This window comes from Salvelinus sp. IW2-2015, linkage group LG28 (genome assembly GCF_002910315.2).
Source record: "Salvelinus sp. IW2-2015 linkage group LG28, ASM291031v2, whole genome shotgun sequence".
Taxonomy (NCBI): Eukaryota; Metazoa; Chordata; class Actinopteri; order Salmoniformes; family Salmonidae; genus Salvelinus; species Salvelinus sp. IW2-2015.
The window spans coordinates 11,223,973-11,239,572 of record NC_036868.1 but is presented as its reverse complement, the minus strand read 5'-3'; the positions used below and the strand labels follow the sequence as shown (position 1 = coordinate 11,239,572).

At 44.1% G+C, this 15,600-nt stretch overlaps 1 protein-coding gene across 1 annotated transcript; it reads left to right on the top strand.

Moving 5' to 3' along the window:
- The first annotated feature begins 12,374 nt into the window (after positions 1–12,374).
- LOC111954210 (solute carrier family 35 member D3-like) lies at positions 12,375–15,228 on the top strand. The gene is made up of 2 exons (XM_023973747.2): positions 12,375–13,216; positions 13,750–15,228. Exons 1-2 carry the CDS (start codon positions 12,781–12,783, stop codon positions 14,613–14,615), a joined length of 1,302 nt encoding a protein of 433 aa, XP_023829515.1. The 5' UTR covers positions 12,375–12,780; the 3' UTR covers positions 14,616–15,228.
- The last annotated feature ends 372 nt before the right edge of the window (positions 15,229–15,600 follow it).

The following is a 15,600-nucleotide window of genomic DNA, read 5'->3' as shown; positions in this document are numbered from 1 at the left end:
ACCATCTAACTGGCAAGTGTCTCCACTGACATTTTCAACCTCTCCCTGTCTGAGTCTGTAATAGAAACATGTTTCAAGCAGACAACTATAGTCCCTGTGCCCAAAAACACTAAGGTAACCTGCCTCAATGACTACTGACCCGTAGCACTCACGTCTGTAGCCATAAAATGCTTTGAAAGGCTGGTCATGGCTCACATCAACACCATTATCTCAGAAACCCTAGACCCACTCCAATTTGCATACAGCCCCAACAGATCCACAGATGATGCAATCTATTTTGCACTCCACACTGCCCTTTCACACCTGGACAAAAGGAACACCTATGTGAGAATGCTATTCATTGACTACAGCTCAGTGTTCAACACCATAGTGCCCTCAAAGCACATCACTAAGCTAATGACCCTAGGACTGAACACCTCCCTCTGCAACTGGGTCCTGGACTTCCTGACGGGCCGCTCTCAGGTGGTAAGGGTAGGTAACAACACATCCGTCACGCTGAGCCCTAACACGAGGGCCCCTCAGGGATGCGTGCTCAGTTCCCTCCTGTACTCCCTGTTCACTCATGACTSCACGGCCAGGCACGACTCCAACACCATCATTAAGTTKGCCGATGACACAACAGTGGTAGGCCTGATCACCAACAACAATGAGACAGCATATAGGGAGGAGGTCAGAGACCTGGCCGTGTGGTGCCAGGACAACAATCTCTCCCTCAACGTGACCAAAACAAAGGAGATGATTGTTGTCTACAGGAAAAGGAGGACCGAGCACACCCCCATTCTCATCGACGGGGCTGTAGTGGAGCAGGTTGAGAGCTTCAAGGTTCCTTGGTGTCCACATCATCAACAAACTAGCATGGTCCAAGCACACCAAGACAGTCATGAAGAGGGCATGACAAAACCTATTCCCCCTCAGGAGACTGAAAAGATATGTCATGGGTCCTCAGATCCACAAAAGGTTCTACAGCTGCACCATCGAGAGCATCCTGACTGGTTGCATCACTGCCTGGTATGGCAACTGCCTGTTATGGCAACTGCTCAGCCCCCGACCGCAAGGCACTACAGAGGGTAGTGCGTACGACCCAGTACATCACTGGGGTGTATGCTTCCTGCCATCCAGGACCTCTATACCAGGCGGTGTCAGAGTAAGGGTCCGAGGTATTTGAGGTAGATATGTCCATCAAGGCAAGGTAAAGTAAATTTGCCTATGCAGGCTTAGGTGAAATAATCGTACACCAGTGGATAAGGGCCGCTGTGTGTGTGTGTGTGTGTTGGTGTGTGTGTGTGTGTGTGTGTGTGGTGTGTGTGTGTGTGTGTGTGTGTGTGTGTGTGTGTGTGTTTGTGTGTTGTGTGTGTGTTGTGTGTGTGTGTGTGTGTGTGTGTGTGTGTGTGTGTGTGTGTGTGTGTGTGTGTTCGTGGCGTCTGTCTCTGCCTGGCCTGTTCCCTCTCTCCACTGGGATTCTATGCCTCTAACCCTATTACAGGGGCTGAGTCACTGGCTTACTGGTGCGCTTCCATGCCGTCCCTAGGAGGGGTGCGTCACTTGAATGGGTTGAGTCACTGACGTGGTCTTCCTGTCTGGGTTGGCGCCCCCATTGGGTTGTGCCATGGCGGAGATCTTTGTGGGCTATACTCGGCTTTGTCTCAGGATGGTAAGTTGGTGGTTGAAGAATCCCTCTAGTGGTGTGGGGGCTGTGCTTTGGCAAAGTGGGTGGGGTTATATCCTTCTGTTTGGCCTGTCCGGGGGTATCATCGGATGGGTCCACAGTGTCTCCTGACCTCTCCTGTCTCAGCTCCAGTATTTATGCTGCAGTAGTTAATGTGTCGGGGGGCTAGGTCAGTCTGTTATATCTGGAGTATTTTTCCTGTCTTTTCCGGTGTCTGTGTGAATTTAAGTATGCTCTCTCTAATTCTCTCTTTCTCTCTTTCTTCCTTCTCTCTCTCGGAGGACCTGAGCCCTAGGACCATGCCTCAGGACTACCTGGCATGATGACTCCTTGCTGTCCCCAGTCCACCTGGGCCGTGGCTGTTGCTCCAGTTGTTAACTGTTCTGCCTGGGCTATGGACCCTGACCTGTTCAGGATGCTCTGTCCGCTGACTGTATCAACTCTCTAGAGACAGCAGGAGCGGTAGAGATACTCTCAATGATCGACTATGAAAAAGCCAACTGACATTTACTCCTGAGGTGCTGACCTGTTGCACCTCGACAACTACTGTGATTATTATTATTTGACCATGCTGGTCATTTATGAACATTTGAACATCTTGGCCATGTTCTGTTATAATCTCCACCCGGCACAGCCAGAAGAGTGCTGGCCACCCCTCATAGCCTGGTTCATTATGCTGTTTCGTCCTAGGTTTCTTGGCCTTTCTAGGGAGTTTTTCGCTTACCACCAGCTTGTGTGTGCCATATATTTTCTTTATACATCTGCATTTCGCTTACTGTTTGGGGTTTTTAGGCTGGGTTTCTGTACACCACTTTGTTATAATCAGTTGATCTAAGAAGGGCTATATGAATACATTTGATTTTCTAATTTTGATTTGTAGTGTGTGTGAGTGATACGGTGTAATACACTGAGTGTACAAAAGCCCCCCCCATGATGAACTCCTGCTCTTTCCATGACATAAACTGACCAGGTGAATCAGCTGAAGATAGGATCCCTTATTGATGTTGACTTGTTAAATCACTTCAATCAGTGTAGATGAAGGGGAGGAGACGGAGATGTTAAATAAGTATTTTTAAACTCTTGAGACAAATTGAGCAGAACGATGGATTGTGTATGTGTGTCTATTCAGAGGGTGAAAATAAAAAAAACGATTTAAGTGCTTTGAACGGGGTGTGGTAGTAGGTGCCAGGTTGCACCGGTTTGTGTCAGGAACTGCTACAACCTGTCTGTGTTTTAATGCTAACCGTTTCCACCATCCAAAGGACATCCAGACCAACTTGACCACAACTGTGGAAGCATTGGGTCAGCATGGGCCGGCATCCCTGTGGAACGCTTTAGACACCTTCTAAGAGTCATTCCCTGAACGACACTGAGGCTTATCCTGAGGGCAAAGGGGGGGGGGGGGTGGTTGCCAAGTACAAATCATTATTAGGAAGGTGTTCTTTATGTTTTGTACACTCAGTGTACATCGTCTTGTGAGTGTACACAGAAGAGTCAGTGCAAGATAGGGTCAATGCAGATAGTCCGGGTAACCATTTAATGAGTCCGGGTAACCATTTAATAACTATTGAGCGGTCTTATGGCTATTTAGCTGTCTTATGGCTTGGGGGTGAAGCTGTCTCGGAGCTTGTTGGTCCAAAAGCCGGACGCTCCGGTGCCGTTTGTTGGACGTTAGCAGAGTGAACAGTCTATGGCTTGGGTGGCTGAAGTATTTGGCAATTTTCCAGGCCTTCATCTGACACCACCTGATATGGAGGTCCTGGATGGCAGTGAGCTCGGCCCCAGTGATGTACTGTGTCGTCTGCACCACCCTCTGTATCGCTTGCTGTCGAGGGCGGTGCATTTGTGGTGATGCAGCCAGTCAAGATGCTCTCGATGGTGTAGCTGTAGAACTTTTTGAGGATCCGAGGGCCCATGCCAAATCGTTTCAGCCTCCTGAGGGGGAAGAGGCGCTGTCGTGACCTCTTCACGACTTTTTGGGTTTGTGTGGACCATGTTAATTCCATAGTGATGTGGACGCCAAGGAACTTGAAGCTCTTGACCTGCTCTACTACCACCTCTTTCTCCTGTAGTCCACGGTCAGCTCCTTGGTTCCCAGGGGCCTCATTTATTAACCGTGTGTCAATTTCTCACAGAATGTTGGTGTACATGGAGGTTCTAGGATTTGCATGGTTTCATTGATAAATCAGAGCCATACTATATTTGTGCKCTCGTGAACGATCGTTTACAACCCGGCCTCAGAAATGCTCTCCTTTTATGGTAACAAAAATGCCCTAATTTTCTGTATGATTTGGAGATGTTGGAACTGGGTTGTGACAGTTTCTAAAATAATGCGCAATGGCAAATTTGATCACATTTAAGTAGAGGTGTGGGCAGAATGTTTTAATCTTTTACAGTGACTTTTTCAAACAACAATAGCGAGTGCCAAACATTGATTGTCTATTCGAACAATGTCAACGTAAATGCTACAGCACACAATTGTTGTTCAATGTTTTGTTTATCAATAGTTAATTGATGATCCGGGTTACATTGGTGCCGTGACCCGTGATTCGGGTCACGGCACCAATGTAACAGTATAACTTTACTCCGTCCCCTCGCCCCAACCCGGGCGCGAACCAGGGACCCGCTGCACACATCAACAACAGTCACCCACGAAGCATCGTTACCCATCGCTCCACAAAAGCCGCGGCCCTTGCAGAGCAAGGGGAACCACTACTTCAAGGTCTCAGAGCAAGTGACGTCACCAATTGAAATGCTATTAGTGCACACCACCGCTAACTAGATAGCCATTTCACATCCGTTACACCTACCCAGCACAACTACACAAAAGCCTGCTTGGCGCTCCAAACAATTTGTTGGGATAAGTGTGTTTGAGGAAGCATGCATTTTGCCTAAATTGTTCTCTGTCAGGCTCAGGTTTGCCTGTTGCCAGCCTGCGGGGGTGCTGGAGGGTTTGGTTAGCTGTGCCAGGAAGAGGGGGCATGCAGTATGGAGGAGGGGAGATACTCTTGCAGCAGTTCTTCTCTCCCTCTCGCCATCAGTGGAGAGAATAAACCACAGGCTAAAGCATATAGCCTCCCAACCTCTATCTCATTACGGCAAGAAGATACAGCCTTTACACAGCCCACTACCCTCTTCAGTCTACACGTGACGGGTTGTCTCCTATAATACAGCCCCAAACACACAGCGCACCACACAGTACCACACAGTATAGCACCACACAGTACCACACAGTATAGCACCACACAGCATAGCACCACACAGTATAGCACCCCACAGAACAACACCACACAGTATAGCACCACACAGTATAGCACCACACAGTACCACACAGTATAGCACCACACAGTATCACACTATAGCACCACACAGATCAGCACCACACAGTATAGCACCACACAGAACAGCACCCACAGATAGGCACCACACAGAACAGCACCACACCAGTATAGCACCACACAGAACAGCACCACACAGTATAGCACCACACAGAACAGCACCACACAGTATAGCACACACAAACAGCCACACAGCCACCACACAGTACAGCACCACACAGTATAGCACCACACAGCACAGCACCACACAGTATAGCAACACACAGAACACACAGCACCACACACATAACACCACACAAGAACAGCACCACACAGTATAGCACCACACAGTATAGCACCACACAGTACCACACAGTATAGTACCACACAGTATAGCACCACACAGTACCACACAGAACCACACAGTATAGCACCACACAGCACAACACAGTATAGCACCACACAGAACAGCACCACACATCACACCACAAAACACCACACCACACCACACCACACAGAAGAGCAGCCTCTCCTCCCCTACATAGACCCTCCAAACTTTAGCAATTACATGTTAACAGCTCCTTATGGAGCAGGAGTTTGAGCTGCTTTGAGGCCAGGCTGGGGTAATACATCACAGAGGGGGAGAATATGACATCTATTCTAACATTCAGAGGAAATCCACAAAGAGGCTCTCACACTACAGCTGCAAGCGCAGAATTCAGAATTCCTAATTCCGATTTTGGAGAAAGTTGAAGTATGGGATTGGATCTCTCTGCTCTCGGCCACCCAGCAGGGACTGGGGACAGGTATACCCCTCAGGGGTAATTCCTCTTCCTACCCTCCTCCTCCTCTTCCTAAGTTAACCCTCCAGACTGCTGCAGCGCTGGCCTCTATGTGGCTTTCACTTTATGCTTTACAGTAAAATAATTAATGGAGGCCATTTTTTCCTTCAATGGAAGTGTCACGGGCTGCTTGGCAGCGAGAAAGTCTCCTCTCTGTAGTACTCAGGAATAATGAATCCCCCTCCCACTGAGATACACAGGAGAGGAAATGAACTGTGGAGCTCATTGGAGACGTGTTTCTTCCAGGCTAAATCATCCTGGATGAATTATATACTGTAGGTCCGTGTTTGTTTTTATAACCCTCCATACTTCATTGTTCATAAAAGAGAAATCATCTTAGCCTTTATTCAAATGTATGTGGATAGATAGGCCAATATATCATTTGTTGTGTGTGAAGACTTTTGACTGCCGTGCCATGGAGCTTTTTGTCTTTGGAGCTAAAAAGGCTAGATCAATTTGCCATGCATGCTATTGGATAGCATTGTCCATGTCTTTATGAAGACTAGATGAAAGTGGACAGTATGTAATTCAGTTGACAACCATGACATGCTGTACATCTGGTAGAGTTCAACCCAATAATAAACCCCACTAAGGCTCAAAGACATATTTGTCTCCACATTGTTGAAAAGGCACCTTGAGGCCTTTTTGAAGGTGCTTTAAAAGCAATGACTGCTTGAATTGCCCATTTTCTTTCAATCTCCACCCAGACACTCTACCCACAGCATGTAAAATAATATTGAACATTGCTAAATAACAGTGTGTGCAAGTCTGATGATCAAAAATATTTGCCCCAACACTAAGACACTATAAAACATCCTATGCTATTATAGGAACACAATACAAGTGTGTACCGAAATTACACTCAAAGCTTTCCATCCAACTCTCAAATCCCACCTATTGTATGAATGTGACCATACAAAACTCACATGCATCCTAATATATCAAATAAAATACAATTGTATTGGTCACATACACGTGATTAACAGATGTTATTGTGAGTGTAGTGAAATGCTTGTGCTTCTAGCTCCGACAGTGCAGTAATATCTAAAAAGTAATRTCTAACAAATTACACAACATATTCCCAATACACACAAATCTAAGTAGGAATGAATTAAGACTATATACATATGGATGAGCGATGTCAGAGTGGAACGGACTAAGATACAATAGAATAGTAAATAAACATTATATATGTATGAGATGAGTAATGCAAGATATATAAACATTATTAAGTGACATCATAGTCCTCTGTCTGACACCAGTTCGAATCCCAACAAAACTTAATTTCTCCTCATATGAAATCACATGAGGACATCATCTCCATCCCTCAGATCACATGGAATCTCCTTTTGATGAGTGCAGTCTGTCTGTGTGTTCACAGGTGGTGGACTGCTCCAAGGTCAAAATCTATACACCTCCATGCCTGGCTGCCCCTTCGCCCAGTGCACCGCAGTGAGCTCATAATTGGCCTGCCGCAAGGAACGGAGGACTTTTAGGACGGCGGTGGGTTTGCCAAAGCTTCACTGCAGCTTTCATAGTGCTGCTATTAAGAGCCCCCACACACAACTGAGCCTGAATACAGATGGGAAAGCAGGGATTCCTCCTTAGCTTAACACACAGGTCTGGACTCTATCAATTATCTTTGTTAGACTGTCCATTGCATTACAATGTTCAAATCAAATCAAACTTTATTTGTCACATATGCCGAATACTTAGGATGCGCCAAATACTCATTCTTAGGTTATGAAAGTAAATGTCATGAATCTGACAGAAAGTTCTGTGATCCCTAGAGGAACAGTTGAGTGGAGAGATCCCTAATTTAGCCCTCAGCGATCCCAGCTTTGTGCTGCTTAATGCATAAGAGTTACAATGCTGAGGCCTGATCCAAATGTTCTCTGCAGCCATTTTTTTCTGTGAGTAATTATCATAATAAAAGTGACTGCACTCACTCTCTATGGGCACTCACTCTCTCTTTGAAGGTCTTACATGAAGCAGAGTCACTGCAGAGCTGTCTGGCATGGCACAGAACTGAAATATGCACACATTTTCTATAACTCTCTTTAAATTAGTTATTTACAGTCTTTGCAATTGCTTTTTTTTGCAATTCATTGTCTTTCACCACTTTATTCTGTCGCCTATAGGCCTAMTTTAATGTTAATGTTTAGGTTCGTTTTTGTTGTTCATGTCTTATCAAGATTTGCTTAGAGCTATGGACTAAATAACGTAATGGCAATAACACTGGATGCATTCTTATCACTCTTACAGTAATTCCTCCTTGTTGATATGGGAAAACTAACGGGGAATATTAGAATTTGCCTTTCTTGGCTCAAATAGGGATATCATCAGGAAACATTCTAATTAAAATTTTTGTTAATATATTTTGTATGCCTATTGTATTTGAATTATCTGCCCTAATGTTGATTTTCCACACTGGAAGCTAAATTGGCGTGGTCAGAATGAATCTATAGATATAGTTAAGACATCAGAGGCCATATGAGTGGTTGAGATAACATAGTGAGGAATTGAGGATTCTCCTCAAAGTTTTGTGTCTTAAGGAAAATGAACTGGGTCCATGTGCCTGGCTCCCCGTTTATCACGGCACGACAGACAAAGACAAAAGATTTAAGTGCCTTTGAATGGGGTATGGTAGTAGATGCCATGCACACTGGTTTGAGTGTGTCTAGAACTGCAACGCTGCTGGGTTTTTCATGCTCAACAGTTTCCCGTGTGTATCAAGAATGGTCCACCACCCAAAGAACATCCAGCCAACTAGACAGAACTGTGGGAAGCATTGGATTCAACACGGGCCAGCATCCCTGTGGAACGCTTTCGACACCTTGTAGAATCCATTCGAACTGACGAATTGAGGCTGTTCTGAGGGAAAAAAGAAGTGAAACTAATTTAATGTAGAAAGGTGTTCCAAATGTTTTGTACACTCAGTGTAGGTCTTCACTGTATCTGAGCATACACCACAGCCCTGGACTTCCCTACTGTATTTCCTTACATTTACATAATTTAGCAGACACTCTTAATAAACCAGAGTGACTTACAGGAGGAGTTAAGGTTATGTGACTTGCTCAAGGGCACATAGACAGAGTTTTCACCTAGTGGCTTGGGGATTCGAACCAGCGACCTTTCTATTACTGGCCCAATGCTCTTAACCACTATAGGCTACCTTTCGCCCCATTGCATGGCTGTGGCACAACAGTTGGCACCTTCTTGCTGAAACTGAAATGCTGTGCGTTGAAGCACTTGCAGTTAAGTTGCTTCTGTGTTGAGCACATGCAGCTGACATCACAATATATCAGATGGCATATACACATATAAAGATTTAGACTGTGAAGATCTACGCAGAAATGTTGATTGACAAGAATAGAATGCTCTCTCCAGTGACTTCACTCTAATACACCTATACACATACTGCTGTATATATCACAGGAAGTTGGTGGCACCTTAACTGAGGAGGACAGGCCCGTGGTAATGGCTGGAGCGGAATAAGTGGAATGGTATCAAATACATCAAACAAATGGTTTCCATGTGTTTGATGCCATTTCATTTACCTTGTTCCAGCCATTATTATGAGCCGTCTTCCCCTCAGCAGCCTCTACTGGTATATATTCCTATTGCCTTTGGGCACGAAAAATTGTCCAACTCCGCCTCTTTCAAACAGAAATGGGGTGTGCCTTTGGTGGTTCATCAATGTGTCATTTTGGTTATGCGTTGCTAGTTCATTAGCTAAGCTAGCCACTGTAGCTACTGTAGCCAGTAACTCCTCCTGTGTGTGTTGACTTTATTTCACAGGATTTGTTTTTGGACGGAAGGTGTAGAGATCGGTAAGAAATAGCACTTCTGTATCCAAATATCTTATTCATCCATTTTATATATATATATATATTGCATTAAATGACTGGTATGATGGTGCATTGATCAGTTATACAGTTTAAAGCCATTATTTTTTGTGTTTTTGCCCAAAGTCGACCTACAACATGGAGAACATTACAGTCAACATATGCATGTGGTTATAAGAATAAACATAGACAATAATTAATTGGAAYAATTGGAAAACTTCACAATCAAAGTGACAAACTCAACCATGTCACAGTCTTACAACCCTGTTATGGCCAAACAAGTATTGGGGTTGAGTGTGGCTGGGTTGAGTTTTTTGGCTCAAAATGTGCTCCTCATGTGGTGAAGAACAGGAGACGACATGGCATGCATGAAATTAAGAATTGGCTTATATTTTTGCAATAAAAAAAGTTTTGATAAGAAATAGATTTCTATCTTTATTTCATGTAACAGAGTTGAGTTGTTGAGCATGAGGATGCCAATCTAACTATAAAAATACATTTCAAAAATATATATATAAAAAAATGCATGAAGTGGTTGTCTTTGCACCATATTGTTCAGAAGACTTGTTGATGACACAAGGATAAGTTCACTATTTGAATGGGTGCAATGATGGGGTGGTGAGTCGGAAGCAGGTGCAGGTGAAACGTTTTAATAAAACACAAGAACAATACTAACTGGTGAGTGAACATGGGAGAGTGACATATAAAGGGGAGGAAATGATTAAGGTAATGAAGTCCAGGTGTGAATCATAATGATTGATTAAAATCACCTGTGAATCATTATGATTGTGTATCGACGTACTGCGCATAATGATGAGTGTCAGGTGTGCGTGCGTAAGGATGAATCCCAGGACCAGCGGTTAGTACTCTGGCGACGTCGTACGCCGGAGGGGAGGAACAGGAGCAGACGTGACAGTACCCCCACAACCAGGGGGACGACCCCTAGGACGAGGAGCTTGTCGGCGAAGGTGGAAATCGGAGGAGCAGGAGACAATGGGAGATTGGTTGACGCAATGGGGGGATAGACTGAGGTATGCAACTAAAATGTTGTGATTTTAATCAATAATCATGCATTTATTTAAAAAAAATCCTCAACAAAAAAGCGCAAATAGATTTTTACATCTACGGCAAAATCTATGACAAAACGCTTTCTGTCAGTTAATGTATGTGGACATCACCTTCAAATTAGTGGATTCGGCTATTTCAGCCACACCCGTTGCTGACARGTGTATAAAATTGAGCACACAGCCATGCAATCTTCATAGACAAATATTGGCAGTAGAATGAACTTACTGAAGAGTTCAGTGACTTTCAACATGGCAYTGTCATAGGATGCCACATCCCAACAAGTCAGTTAATCTAATTCATGCCCTGCTAGAGCTGCCACGGTCAACTGTAAGTGCTGTTATTGTGAAGTGGAAACGTCTAGGAGCAACAATGGCTCAGCCCTGAAGTGGTGGGCCACACAAGATCACAGAACGGAATCGCCGAGTACTGAAGCGCATAGCGCATAAAAATGGTCTGTCCTTGGTCGCAACACACACTACCGAGTTCCAAACTGCCTCTGAAAGCAACGTCTGCACAAGAACTGTTTGTCGGAAGCTTCATGAAATGGGTTTCCATGGCTGAACAGCCGCACGCACACAAGCCTAAGATCAAAATGCACACTGGGTGTAAAGCTTGTCGCCATTGAACTCTGGAACAGTGGAAACGCATTCTCTGGAGTGATGAATCACGCTTCACCATCTGGCAGTCTGACAGACGAATCTGGGTTCAGCGGATGCCCGGAGATCGCTACCTGCCCCAATGCATAGTGCCAACTGTAAAGTTTGGTGGAGGAGGAATAATTGACTGGGGCTGTTTTTCATGTTTCAGGCCCCTTAGTCCAGTGAAGGGAAATCTTAATGTTACAGCATACAATGACATTCTAGATGATTCTGTGATTCCAACTTTGTGGCAACAGTTTGTTGAAGGCCCTTTCCTGTTTCAGCATGACAATGCTCCTGTGCACAAAGTGAGGTCCATACAGAAATGGTTTGTTGAGATCGGTCTGGAAGAACTTGACTGGCCTGCACAGAGCCCTGACCTCAACCCCATCAAACACCTTTGGAATGAATTGGAAGGCTGACTGCGAGCCATGTCTAATCGCCCAACATCAGTGCCCGACCTCACTAATGCTCTTGTTGCTGAATGGAAGCAAGTCCCTGCAGCAATGTTCCAACATCTAGTGGAAAGCCTTCCCAGAGGAGTGGAGGCTGTTATAACATATATATATATAATAGGCTGTTATATCCATATTAATGCCCATTATTTTGGAATGAGGTGTTTGATGAGCAGGTGTCCACATACTTTTGGTCATGTAGTCATTGTAAATAAGAATTTGTCCTTAACTGACTTGCCTTGTTAAATAAAGGTTAAATAAAACAACAATAAAAATATATATATATTATATATATATATACACATTTAATTTAAAAAGCTTTATGACCCAATACTTACAATATACTTAAAGGTAAGAGTGACTCAAATCGTACCGGTTTCATGGAATGGCCCCTTTATTGTGAGTAAAAGGTAACCGGTGTTGCGGCAAATGTGTTATTCCACAAGGCAAATTCAGCGCTTAATTAAGTGTTGCGCCCATGCAGCTCTCTGGTGCTAGAGGGGATATACAGTACTGGTGCACGTCGCACTGTAGTTTAGTTCTTTCCCAACAGCTCTTCCAGCAGTCTCTGGTCTCTCTCTGCTGTATCCAACAGCATGTGAAGCAAAAGAAAGAAAGCTAGAACTTCTCCTACATGAGGTAATTTAATTAATGAAAAACGCATGCTGGCTGGCTGCAAATTTAAACAGACGCGTCAGCATACCCAAGCTTTTTTTCTCTTCAACGTTTTGGGACCAGCCTCTATCTGCTTTTAAGGTCCTGCTTGCAATTAAAACATTTAAACATCCTGACGTTAACAACTTGGACATTTACAGCTGTGCGTTCAAGGAGGAAGACTGTACACAGTGTACACCACTTTATTCCAAGGGACTGAGTGAGTGCTCAATAAAGACTCACCAATATTTTCATTTTCTTGCTCTTGCGTAAAGGGAAATTCAAGGCAAGCATGGAAGTTTGTAAAGGTCGTTTACTTGGTATCTCAGTCGCTGTTGCTCATGGATTTTTCTCGGGATCGTTGAACATTTTACTAAAATTTCTCATCACGACTTATAACTTCAACTACCTCACTCTCATCCAGTGCCTCACCAGCACGCTGGCAGCGGTTACACTGGAGATACTGAGGAGACTGGGCAAAGTAGACATACCTCCGTTCAGCCTTCAACTAGCCAAAGTCTTCGGAGGTGTTTGTATTCTGTCCACATTACAGTCCACTCTAACACTATGGTCTCTCAGAGGACTGAGTCTACCCATGTATGTGGTTTTTAAACGGTGTCTACCGTTGGTCACCCTAGGCATCGGCGTGTGCGTTCTGAAGAACGGTATCCCGTCAGTGGGGGTCATAACGGCGGTGCTCATCACTACTGGAGGAGCAGCTTTAGCTGGTAAAATTACACTTATTCAAATAACATTAACTTCTAATTATACAGTAAAGTAAAGTAGAAACGAAACATCATCATTTATTCTAAATAGCCTATGCATAGGGTGCATACTACGCAGTAAGTTTTGATGAATGTGTATAGGCCTCAAACTGCATACCAGCAATAATCTATCCTAGAGTTAATATTACAAATACATGAACGGGGTTAGTGTAAAAATAAACCAAAAAAACAAGAGATTACCAACGTTTTTTCTAGAAACGTCCCTTTGGTAAAGTATCCAGATGCAACAGCTCTCAATGTTGCTGCTACTGTGAGGAAAGTTCAGCACCATGCTCTGTCCCCTTTACACCATACATTTAACGCACATCCTATCCATATGGATAGAATGTGTGTTAAAGATGTGGCTCCACACTACTTTTTAATAATGTTCAGAGCATCAGGATACCTTACAATAGGTTTCACCCCCTAAAAAACTAATGTAATCACTTTTTTCTTTCTTTTTTCTTGTTCTCTCACCACTGTCTGTGTTTACTCAGGGTCTGGTGACGTGACGGGTGACACATTTGGCTACGTGACGGGCGTCCTGGCTGTGATCATCCACGCCTCCTACCTGGTCTTGATCCAGAAGACCAGCACAGACAGTGAATATGGCCCCCTCACGGCCCAGTACTCCATCGCCATCATGGCCTCCCCAGTTCTCTTAATCTGCTCCATTGTCAGCATGGACTCCATCAACATGTGGAGCTACACGGGCTGGAGTAACCCCTTCATCTCAGGCATCTTCTCCCTCTGCATAGTCATCGGCTGTGCCATGAACTTCACCACGCTGCAATGCACCTACATCAACTCGGCCGTCACCACCAGCTTCGTGGGAGTGGTGAAGAGCATCGCCACCATCACAGTGGGCATGGTGGCCTTCAGCGACGTGGAGCCCACCAGCCTGTTTGTTGCCGGCGTTGTGGTCAACACTGTGGGCTCCATCACCTACTGCATCGTCAAGTACTTTGAGACCAGGAGGAAGACCCTCTACCAGGACCTGGAGGAGCAAAGCAAGGACGAGATTCTGCATGGACAAACTTACATTGAGAAGAAGCCTCCCAACGGAGACCTGGAGCCCCTGCCCAGTGGTCACGGATGGTCTGATGAAGGATCGATTGAACAGGTCCCCACACAGGACCACCTCCTCAATGATCAGAGCCTCAGTGACTACCCACTTCCAGACACCAGCAACAGCATGGAGTCTGTAGAACTCCAGAGAGAGGCCTTTCATAACAAGAACCGGGCCAACCAGGCCAACCAGTCTGTGAGTGAAAGTTACCTAAGGGTGTGGAGGTCCATCCGTAACCTGCAGTTCTTGAACAAAGACACCTTAATAGATAATATGGAGGTGCAGAGCCCTTAATGGGGAATCACTCTAATTTCAAAGGGTGCATGTTTTGTCAGTCTTTTCTGTTTATGTTTTTTCTGTTTGTTTGTAAGACTGGTTGGACATTGGGCACTGATTTAATGTTAAGAGATCCGTATTTTTCTCATGAACATGCGCTTATGGAAGCAGCAAAATATTTTTGAGAAGATGGAGTGTTAATATGATTGGRAAAAATATACTGACTATTTATAAAAGCATTTATGTTTAAATGTTTTATATGGATTTATCAGTCATATTAACAACAGGTGAATAGTTGATGGTAAATTGCTAAAAGTAGGGGTCAAAGACATCTGATACCATAATAATGGAATACCTTCCCATCTTCCCCCAACCACTATTTTGCTGTATGGTAAACAAAATGAATTGTCTGTGTGACAGTGCATTGGGTAAGGTTGAAGTTGATATGTAATTACATGTTATAAAAAGATTAATACCAGTTTTTGTATGAATCATTTTATTTGCACAATGTTACTGCCTGTCCAGATTCTGTCTAGTCCATGAATTGTGATATTTGGCAAGTGAAGAGCAATAGCAACTTCCATTTGCATGTACAATGCAAAGTACATTTAAATGTTTTTATGAAACTCTTCCACTGTGATGTTGGCCTCTTCTTTATGATAAATCCATTACATTGAAATCCATGGTAAATGTTTTAGCCAAATTGCCTTTCYATTGAGATTTGCTTTTTGAATTACCAACAATAGATAACTGTTTTGGTAAGGTTCACTTAACATCAACACAATATAGGCGTACTGAACATTTATTGTGAGGAGATCATTATCAGTAGAGCATTTAGATCCGTAATGTCAACATTAGATTGGAAAGAGACTAGAGAATGACTTTGATCCTACGGAACACATCACTTCTCTTATTGGGTCATTAGTCAAAGTACACCACCACAATTCCCTCAGTCTCAACTGCTCTGGAGTAGAAAACAGCTATTTCACATCACACCCAAGGA